The sequence below is a fragment of the Pundamilia nyererei genome, unplaced genomic scaffold (assembly GCF_000239375.1).
Source record: "Pundamilia nyererei isolate P.nyererei 1_Seehausen unplaced genomic scaffold, PunNye1.0 scaffold00467, whole genome shotgun sequence".
Taxonomy (NCBI): domain Eukaryota; kingdom Metazoa; phylum Chordata; class Actinopteri; order Cichliformes; family Cichlidae; genus Pundamilia; species Pundamilia nyererei.
The window spans coordinates 228,393-239,769 of NW_005187868.1; the positions used below are offsets into that span (position 1 = coordinate 228,393).

The 11,377-nt window shown below is 39.0% G+C and overlaps 1 protein-coding gene across 1 annotated transcript; it reads left to right on the forward strand.

Moving 5' to 3' along the window:
- The first annotated feature begins 620 nt into the window (after positions 1–620).
- On the forward strand, positions 621–10,077 carry LOC102193942 (zinc finger protein 90 homolog). Its single transcript, XM_005753812.2, has 3 exons — positions 621–804; positions 1,801–2,034; positions 8,377–10,077. The coding sequence occupies exons 1-3, from the start codon at positions 633–635 to the stop codon at positions 9,141–9,143; spliced, it is 1,173 nt and encodes a 390-aa protein (XP_005753869.1). The 5' UTR covers positions 621–632; the 3' UTR covers positions 9,144–10,077.
- The last annotated feature ends 1,300 nt before the right edge of the window (positions 10,078–11,377 follow it).

Consider the following 11,377-nt stretch of genomic DNA (forward strand, 5'->3'; position numbering starts at 1 on the left):
ACAACAAGTAGATATAGGAAAATAAGATATGTGTTACTATATAAGCTATGGGACAGATTTATGAAGCAGGACAGATTATTGTGACGCAGCAGTTGCAGTGAGATTTAGAAACATTGTACTGTAATTTATTTAGAAGCGTGAAGCCAGTTCACTTGAGTAAAGAACAGCTCAAAAACCAACCGATCTGATGAGGGAAACAGTGATGGCCTACTAGCTAAATCAAGATGTGACCCTGTGAACGACTTCCCTAAACCGGCAGTCCAGCAGTTCATCTAAACAAAAGGCACCTAGACTAAAACAGATGTACTTGTGTTTGCTATACCATAAAACAATAAAAGAAGGTACGAGCTCTTCTTGTGACTCCAGGATCTGAGTGTGAATGCCAGAACACTCTGGAAGACACACAGTCTTTGCAAACTACTAAGGATCACACATCCTATCACTACACAATCAATTATACACCTCTAAGCATATATGGTTTTATTTTTCTAAGCATAAATGACAATCAACAATATAAACCTGTTGATTTATATTGATCCCTTAAAGTATTGATCCCTTCACGTTAGTGTGGGTCTTATACCAATATGTCTGTATCATTTGTATCGATCCGTCCAGCCCCAGCCTCAGCAGCGATGAGTTCAGTTCAGTATCTGAGAGAGTTCATCAAGGAGAGACTAACTGCTGTTTGTGAAGAAATCTTCTCAGAGGTTCAAAAAACCATCGTCCAGTATGAGGAGGAGATCAACCGTCAGCACAGACTGCTGGATATCAGCCGGAAACCCGACAGAAACTCACACATCATAGGTATGGATGTGTTTTTAACTCTGTGCTGTTCAAGCTCAGATTCTTCAGTGTTTGGTTGATTGGTGATAAATCTGAAAGTTTATCAGCATCTCCAGGATTTCTCTAAGCTGATGTTAGCTGAGAGCAGGAAGCTGTTACTTTGGTGATGAATTCAGAGGAGCAAACGGTGATAGTTGAGGAAGAGCACACACAGTCTTAATGAGACAGTGTGCAAACTATTTATCAGTGCTGTGGTTCAGTGTCCAGTGATGGACTATGTTGCACTGGTGCAGGTTCATGGTCACTGATAGGTTAGATCCTGGTAACAGCAGAGACTTTATAAGAGAGAGGTAAACGTTTTAATGACACATGTTAGTGATGTTGATAGACTCAGTCAGTCTTATCATGCTGTGCAGCCTCCATTACGATAACATATGTGTGTGAAATGGGCCGGCGAGCTACTCAATTGGTGCATCTCTAGTTTGCAAATTTGAGCATTTGCATAATAACAGTGAACTCCACCAATCTCGGACATTGCCTTTTTCAGTTTAGGATTGTGGGTGGAGTAGTTCTTTGAAGAAAAGTCTCTTTTGTTATAACAAGCATGATATCATACAGACATTTGGTTTCTACAGGAGCTCATACCATCGTTTCACAGTGTCATAATCAAAATCCCAGAATGGCATTTTTACTTTGTGAGCTTCAGTGTTGAGCTCTGTTGTGACAGTGGTTATTAACTTTCCCTGTTGAGACAGTATTTCTGCTTGAGGCTCTGTGTTTGCTCCCATAAAAAGAACTGTTTGATGCACCTTCTTTCTGTCTTCTTCATCACAAAATGGACCAACTAAAGAACGCCTGCTCTGATCAGGACATTATCACATGACCTGGTGATGAAGATCTACAGGGAACATACAAGAATAACACCAAAATGCAACATTTTCATTACAAATATAACAAGAGAATCTTGTCACTCTGTTTTTCCTCAAAACCTCACAAAACAACATGACTATGAGGAAGAGGGGAGTCTGGGTGAGCAGCAGGTCTGTAATCAGGAGACGAACTCCAGTCTGGACCAGGAGGACCCAGAGCCTCCACAGATTAAAGAGGAACAGGAGGAGCTCTGCAGCAGTCAGGAGGGAGAGCAGCTTGGACTGAAGCAGGAGGCTGAAGACATTATTGTCTGGATTGATGAAGAGCAGCTCAGGCTGCTGGAGATGGTCTGGAAACCTGAGATGCAGTCACACAGAATAGGTATGTAAAACTGTGATGGTCATAATAAAACTGAATATGACTCATGGAGAAGGCCTGCAGAATTAGAGAATGGGGGCAAAGAGAGCATTGCCTAACACCAAATTTTATAGCGCTGTTTATCTCTAGCAGAGTGAGCTTTAAAGCTTTGTACCTTCTGGTGACATCACTAGTCCAGAGAGACCTGCCCCATCAAATTCCTCAGAGCACTTCTGTCTGTGTCTGCTAGTGTCAGTGTGCAGTTCACTTCCAATACATATTTGTAGAATAAAAGATAAAACATAAATGTGTGATACAAATCATGAGGTAATTATGTAATATAAAGAAATCAGGGTATATGAGTCTTAAAGATAAACAATACATTTTAAGATTATACAGAGTGTTAAAGCAATGGCTTCAACCTACAGCCTTTAAAGTGGAGATTAAAAAGCTGTCTGAATGCAAATAAGTCTAGATGTTTCCACATAGTTTTCTTTTTAAGTATCAGAAAGCTAAGATGGGGTGATTAAAACATTAGCTTACAATAATGGTTGCTAGCTTATACTTTTTTGAAATAACATCATGTGACCCTTTAACCCTTTCATACATGAATCTGGATTTTTTTCCCCGTATTTTTATTCATCTTTAAACATGGAAAAAAAAAGATTTTTGAACTTCATTTTACATGTACTTTTCACAGAGTTTTTTACATGTCCACTTAGGTGGACAATATAGGTTTTGACAAATTAATGAATAATATACACTGTGTAAAAACGATAACATAACAAAATACTTTTTCATATATTTCAATTATATTTTATAATAATATAAGAATATATGTAACAAATATAACTGGTCAGCCAGTGGGTGGCAGGGCATGGAGTGACACATCAGTGTAGTGGTTCATGTGCAAGTACACCATCAACACTGACAGAAATACAAGAAAAAACCTTTGAATAGCTGTCCAATGTAGTGACCACTATACAAACAGCTGTCGTGTATTTTAGGAAAGTCAATAAAAAGACAGCTGCAGTAGCCATCTCCTCAAGAAATAAATAAATGGATCTCTCAGTTTAGCTACATTTCTAATTTCTATTCAATTCAAATTTGTGTTATTCATACAGAGCACAATCCTAACAACAGTTGCTTCAATGCACTCCTACAGTAAGAAGGGAAAACTCCCTTTTAACAGGAAGAAACAGGTTCACAGCAGGGCAGATATCTGCCCTGACCGGTGGGGGTGAGGGCAGGAGGAAAGGACAAAGAGATGCTGTTAAAGAGAGCCAGAGATTAATAATTTGTAATGATTCAATGCAGAGAGGTCTATTAACACATAATGAGTGAGAAAGGTGACTGAAGAAGAAATACTGAGTGTATCATGGGAATCCCACAGCAGTCTACACCTATTGCAGCATAACTATGGGAGGATTCAGGGTTACCTGGGGCCCGTTCTTCGTACCTCGCTAAGTAAGTTAGCTGGATGAGATTGTTGACGATTTCGCGTGATCCTGGATCGTTCGGTTCCCCGAAGCTCATCCGGGACTTGCTGTCATAGCAACAGAGCCGTAAGCGTAAACCTGTTCGGGAGCAGGTTTACTTTATGTAAACAGGATTAGATCGCGGCCACGCAGGTATGTCCGCTTCATTTATACGAAAGCAACAGCGATATTCCACCACTGTTTTACCATAAATAAATATTATCAATGTAACTAAAGACAATGCAGCACTTGATCCTTTTATTGATGTCACACAGATACATACAGGTCATATCCTAAAAAAGGGAAATGTACTATTAACATTCTATTACATCTATGTGATTATTACAGATGTAATTCATATTTCAGAGTAGTAATTGTAAATCACTTCGTGTAATCAAGATGTGAGACCACGGCTATAAAAGCGAAGGTGGATTTGGGAAGTCTGTCACAGCCATGTCCTGTCCGTTTACGCGAGCCACCCATTGAGGAAGGTGCAAGATTGATAAGGAGAGTTCTCAGAATTCAGCGTATATTGCGGGACAGACAGGATCCTTTAGCTCAGCGCGACAGTGTGCTCATTGAGAGATATCGATATTCCCGTGAGGATATTATTTACTTAACCAACTTGTTGACGAGGGGGTGCAGGACCTCCACCTGTCTTTTTTTGCTCTGCCCTTTTCTTGGTTGCTGTTATGAACAAACAAACAGATTATTTCAGGGTCTCTTTCCAAGAGACGAAAAGCAATATAAGTGATAAATATTACCATTCTATAGAATATTCTTATATTTCACTTTTACCTGTTCCCATGTTCTAGTGGGTCCTGTTGTGGCTCTAATGTGAAAGAGGATATAATATAACAATATAATATAATGTAATATAATATTGGATAATATAGTGTAATATAATAAATCTATGAATAAATAATAAAGTGACTGAATAGTGGCATTGTAAAGCGCTTTGGGTGCCTTGAAAAGCGCTATATAAATCCACTCCATTATTATTGTTATTATTAAATTACTTACGAGTTTAATTTGTCAGCAACTTTCTGCCAGCCCTCTCTCCTTGCTTTTGCAGCCTTTGCAGTGTTCTCTTGCATTTTAATTAAACTCTGAAACTCCTGACATCCCTCAATCAAGAGTTCTTGCTCTGCTGCCGGAAAATACCGAGCGCGCCCCTTCGACATTTTCGTCGACCAATCAGCGGGTTGCCGATCAATGTTTCTACTATCGATGCGTAGCCCCTTTTACGACACCCAGTGATGTCACATTACTTCATCCAGCTGTACTAATCGTCAACAGCAGGTGTGTTCGGGGAACCGGATTAGCGCGCTCACGGTTAGCGCGATGGTTTGGTCTTGGATGTTTCATTTGATCTTGGATGTAGTAAGCGACGTACGAAGCACAGGGCCCTGATCCAGCCCTAACTGTATGCTTTCTTAAAAGTAAAGAGGTTGTCTGTCTCCTCTAGCCAAATATTCTAGAAAACACCAGTAAATCTGCAGCCTGAAGACAAAGTGTTTTAATGGAGTGATATGGTACTATAAGCTCATTAAGATAAGAGGGAGCCTGATTATTCAAGAACTTGTGTGTGAAAAGCAGGATTTAACAGAACGCTAATGAAGAGACCCCGATATAGTAGAAATATGCTCTCTCTTTCTAGTTCCTTTCAGTACACTTGCTGCAGCACTTTGGATCAACTCAAAGCCTTACATGGAGTTTTAGGAAAACCCAGTAATATCAATTTACAGTAGTCCAAACTAGAAGTAATAAATGCATGAACTAGCTTTTCTAGAGAGGATATTGGTATTTTTGTGAGTTACTATGCAAATGTAAGAAAGCATTCCTATGTATTTGTTTAATATTGCCATAAATAATTTAATGGTTTGGATTTAATTCAGCCTTCATTTATTTATTTATTTATTTATTTATTTCACACTTGGTTCAACAGTTTCAACAGTTTTATCCTTTCATACACACAAACCATGCTTTCCCTTGATATAGCACTCCAACCATGCGTGAAAAGGAGCAGGAAGAAGAAAATATTCTTATTAAACCCCGCCCTCTATCTGCGATTCAACTAATATAAGTGGGCACCATAAACCAGGGAACACACTAGCATTTACCTCCAGATCCTAACACAGACCAAACAACACATTTACAATCAGCAATATACCACATCACATAACAAGGAGAAGAAAAAAAGTAAATAGAATAAAATAAGGAGAAAGAAAGAGGGAGAAAAAAAATCCCCTTCTTCTATGAACTCCAATTTCTTTCATATTCTTCATATTGATTTATCGTTTTAAACATGTAACACTTTTTAAAACAATGTAAATTTGTACAACTCTTTAGATTATAATGAAGAGAGTTCAGCACAGTCGTATACCCCTAACCATTGACTCATTAATCTTTGTGTAGTCCTAGCTAGCTGATGCTTAAAATTATATTTTCTTCTGCTGTCTACACACTTCCGGGGGGAGGGGGGAGGTCAAAAGGTCGTGATTAGGGTCATCAATCAAATCGAATCAAATTTTGTCATAAACCGTATGGGAGTATCTCTCTTACTCAATATGAGATTTCCAAGTTAAATTTTCATATACTATTACACCGAAAAAGCAAATTTCATTAACTCTTTCAATCAATTCTCCAATAGTAGACATAATAACTTATTCCTCCTTTACACCATTACCAAATATCACAAATTTTGTTTTTGTCAGATTCAAAGATAATTTATTTACATCAAACCATTTTTTAAATATTACCATCTCAGAAACCATAATTTTAACCAAATCTTTCAAATTCTCTCCTGAGCAATAAAAATTTGTATCATCTGCAATTAAAACGAAATGTAACCTTTTTGATACGTCACAGATATCATTGATATATAAATTAAAAAGTTTAGGTCCCAAAATAGAACCTTGAGGAACGCATTATACAATCTTCAATCTTTCAGAGGTGTTGCCTTAATATGGCCATTGAAAGTAAAGCTTGATTTAAACCTATGCAAGAAATCTACGCCCCGATTTACTTTGTAATTGGAAGCTCCTTTTAACCTTCCATGCCATTCAAGATGTTGAAGGCTGCATTGATATGATGTGTAGTTAGGCGTGGGAAGGTTACGGCCTAGGGTTAGAGCAGTTTCTGGTTACGACATTGTTTTCCTGGATAGGCTCTGTAATTTTTTACACATGTCTTCAGTGTCTGAAGTCTGAAGATGGTAAACTAAATGGATTTGTCTTTTTTTTTCTGTTTAATTGAAGGAGAATGGATGAATGGAATTAAGTTTTAGTTGTGTCCAGACATCCACTTTTCCAAGGCACAAACATAATGAGAGCACAGAAATGAATCTGGGTATCATTTACATATTTGATAGATGGCTTATCACTGCTAACTCCTAAAAGATGTCATGAAGAGACAGCATATGCAGATTAAATAGGACAGTCCCATGAATTGGTCATTGTGGGACTGCACACAGCATCATGGTGTTTTGCATTTCATAAAGGGGTGCTGCTATCCCTTAGTGTTTGTCAGTGTTGCCAACTTAGCAACTTTGTCACTATACTATACTATACAAGTCTGTTCTGCAGTTTCACATTCAGTTGTTTTGAAGGTTTGTTGTTAACCTTCCTATTCACGGTTGTCCAGTCCTGTTTCCTCTCGTATACAGGGGTAGAAGAGCTTCTCTGTCTCATAGGAAGTGAAGGCCAGTCGGTTTCAGAGATTTCAGCTCGCTGTGCTCTCCTTCCAGGAGACATGATTTATGTCTTGGTTTTGCACCAAGACAGTCCAAGGGGGGATTATCACTTGAGGATTTATAATAATGCACAGAGTCTACTTTCTATGTCATGTTATCTGTGCTCCTTAGCTGTGTACTAGCTTGCTCATCGCCATTGTTTTGAATCAAAGGCAAGGTTGTTTCATTTCCACACAGTCCATTTACCTCCACGTTTACTTCTAAGCGATGATTTTTTGTTTCCAGTACTGCAATCTTCTGCAGGAGGCTGTGGTAGTTATCTGTGGAGAGGGAAGGCATCTTGTTGCTAGTTAGCCTAGCGGTTAGCACCTTTCCAGGCTATTGAGGCTGCTCGGTGCCCAGACGCTGTAATCAGGCTTCAGCTGTGTCTAGGCCTCAGACACAGAGCGCTGAGGATAAGGTAACTATAAAATGTTGCTGTTTCTGTTAAGAACACTTTAGTCCTAATGATCTATAAGTGTCCAGAAGCTATCGCAGGTAAGCTCATACAGAAAAAAGGGAAAAAAATCAGCATAAAAATCAATAAAAGAAGCAAAGCATTTAAAGAGCAAAGAGATGAAGCGTCCACACTCACAAAAGGGGGAGGAGTTGCCAGCCTTGTTCCTGGGAGATAAAGTGAATTTTGTAATCTGTCTAATAGGACATTACAATTTTCACTGTAGAAAAACTACTCAAGTTGTTATTTGTTTCTGATTGGTTCATTGGTTTACTTTTCCCCCCCAAATGAGTGAGACACTGAAATGCTAAGAAACTCCTGCTTACTTATACTGGATTAAGAAAAAAGCCACATTAAAACGATAACACTCAGTAACAAAGCTTTGACACTGCGAGCACAAAGAAATGTTTCTGAAGCAGCACAAATGTGTAACACTTAAACTGAGAAATCCACTTTCATTTACCAAAAAACACACCAACATCACTACATTTCACACATTTATAGACATCCACACATTTAACTGATCTTTATTAATAAGAAATAAGTCATTTGCATCAGTGCCCAAATAATTTGTCACTTTGTACTCTTTAAATTTCACTGTTACATGGTCACTACATAGAGAGCTGCTAATGATTCAGATCAGAATACATTTTCTCAAATGTTTGTTATTAGTTAATTTATTCCCTATTTCTTTTCAGACCTTCACCAGCAGAGTGTCCATGATGAGGAGATGGTCACCAGAGAGAAGCAGGTCTGTAATAAAGAAAGGAACTCCAGTCTGGACCAGGAGGACCCAGAGCCTCCACAGATTAAAGAGGAACAGGAGGAAGTGTGCAGCAGTCAGGAGGGAGAGCAGCTTGGACTGAAGCAGGAGACTGATACTTTCATAGAGACTCCGACTTATGGGGAAAGTGACTACAGTGAACCAGAACCAAACAGTGAGCAGTTCATTTCTCACATCTCTCCTGAAGCAGAGAGCCGAGATCATGACGAAAGCCAGCGTGTGGACTCAGGATCAGCTAGAAATGCAGAGCTGAAAAAGAATAGATATGACAGAAAGAGAAGTCACAGTCAGAGAGTAAACAACACTTCTGTGTCAGAGAGTCAGAGTAAACCTCAGAACAGGCATAAGCATCTGATATGTGACATATGTGGAAAGCTTTGTCAAAAGAAATCCAAATTGATTAACCATCGGAGAAGTCACACAGGTGAGAGACCGTATTCCTGTAACACCTGTGGGAAAAGATTCTTACAGAAATCACATTTGAGTAATCATGTAAAAATTCACTCAGATGAGAAGCCACATCTTTGCAGGACCTGTGGAAAAAGATTCAAACTAAACTCTGTATTGCAACGTCATGTAAGAATTCACACAGGTGAGAAACCGTATTCCTGTAGCAGCTGTGGGAAAAGATATAGGCGGCTTGACCATGTAAAGATTCACATGAAAATTCATGCTGTTTAAAGTGTCTTCCTCAGAAAATGTGTTGTGATTCGTCATACTTCTTTTTGACAGATGGAGGTTCTGCTGGGTTTTTTTTGTTTTGTTTTTGTTTTTTTGTTATGCACTGAAACTGAAAACTCAGAATTGCTGATGTCAAAATTAATCAGCTCTTGAATATGCTTCCCAGAATAGGGCAGTTTATTACCTCATTATTATATAGTCAGGGAAAAAAACCTTTTGAACCTCTGCTGAAATCTTTAGTCTGCCCACTAACAAAGGAATTATCAGTCTATAAATTTAATGGTAGGTTTATTTGAACAGTGATAGAACAACAACACCGAAAAATGCAAAAAAAAGTTATAGATCAATTTGCACGTTATTTAATGAAATAAATATTTGGTCCCTTTGCAAAACTTTTGAAACCTTTGCTTGGTGGCAAAACCTTTGTTTTCAATCACAGAGGTCTGATGTGTCTTGTAGTTGTCTACGAGTTTTGCACATATCTCAGTGGGGATTTTGTCTCACTCCTCGTTGCAGATCCTCTGAGTAATTAATGTTTCATGGCATCTCGAACCTTCAGCTCCTTCCACAGATTTTTCTATGGGATTAAGGTCGCTGAGCCAATCCTTTGTAGCCTTGACCATGTGTTTTGGATCACTGTCATGCTGGAATACCCACTAACGACCCATTCTCAATGCCCTGGCTGAGAGGAGGTGGTTCTCAACCAAGATTTGACAGTACATGGCCCCTTCCATCCTCTCTTCAATGCGGTGCAGTTGTCCTGTCCCGCTGGCAGAAAAACATCCCCAAAGCACAATGTTTCCACCTCAATGTTTAACATTGGGGACGGTGTTCTTGGAGTCATAGGCCATATAGTTTTAGGCCGTATGTTATAAGTATGTTGTTTTATGTTTTTATTGCCTGTTTCTATTGTAAAGGACTTTGTAGTTTTTCACCTGCGAAAGGTAATGTATAAATAAAGTTTGTTTACTTACCTTGTTTCTGATGTTGTTTTATATACTGTAAATGCAGAAATTGATGTTTTGACCCTTTTGGATAAACATGCCCCATTCCATATCATTGTTCTAGTTTACCTTTCTTCTTTTTTGTTTGGAAAACAAACATGGCCCTATAGAGAATGATACTAGGATTCACTGATCAGAATATGGTCTTCCAGTAGAAATGACTACATAGACACACTAACACTTACAAAGTCTCAAAGTATATATTTCAGTTTCAATTTTATTTCTATAGCACATTTAACATCAAATTGCTTCACACAATTGCTGTGTTGCAGGATTACAACAATAGAAGAACAAAGAAAATACAGTTATCATTACAAAATTGTTAGAGGTAAGTGGCGGGCACAAGCGTGAACTGGGTGGAAGTTAAAGTCTAATTTGTTTCGACGCACAGACATAGATCAGCAGGCTATTCCAAAGTTTAGCTGCAGCAACAGCACAATCCTCCCTAGTCTTCTGTCGGGACATTGGTTGCTGTAAGAGCGATTGATTAGAGGATCTAAGTGCTCTCTTAGGGGTATATAGGTCAAGGAGGTCAATCAAGTAGCTGGGCGCCAAGTTATTTAAAATTTTAAAAGTGTACAAAAGGATTTTAAAAACGATACGTTATTTGACGGGGAGCCATTGAAGGTTGGCTAAGACAGGTGTAATATGATAATGTCTTCTGGTGCCGCTTAACAGATGTGCTGCGGCATTCTGGACTAGTTGCAGGCGTAGGATGAGGGAAAGTTGGAGGCCTAGATGAAGACAATGTTCAGATTTTCACTGGGAGTGAGCGAGTACATCAGAGAGAGAGAGAGAGTGAGTAACGTCTTAAATGATTAGACTAATTTCCAAAGAATCAGTGATACCTCATTTTGAAAATAAAGCCTCATCCCTTCATCATTGTGCCAAAGTTCAGAAGTTTTTACTGCACAGTTGTTGAGGACGAAAGAAGAGGAGGAGGACAAAAAGTAGAAATGTGACAAAGAAGCTGACTTTGCTGCTCGGCCTGTTAAGTATAGAAGGATACGGGATACTACTGCATCACGGTATGGTACGGCAGCTGCACCAAAGCAGATAGAGTGAGGCTTCAGAGTGTGGTCAAGACAGCACAAAAGATCATCGGCTGCCCTCTCCCGTCCCTGATGGACATCTATTCCTCCCGCTGCCTCACCAGAGCAGCAAACATTAGCAAGGACAGCTTCAACATGTTCAGCCTGCTTCCCTCAGGGAAGCGCTACAGGTGCATCA

Coding starts and splice junctions, on each gene's coding strand:
- LOC102193942 (XM_005753812.2), top strand. CDS start 633: ATGAGTTCAGTTCAGTATCTGAGAGAGTTCATCAAGGAGAGACTAACT. Junction 805..1,800: donor CAGAAACTCACACATCATAG/GTATGGATGTGT, acceptor ACTATGAGGAAG/AGGGGAGTCTGGGTGAGCAG. Junction 2,035..8,376: donor GATGCAGTCACACAGAATAG/GTATGTAAAACT, acceptor ATTTCTTTTCAG/ACCTTCACCAGCAGAGTGTC.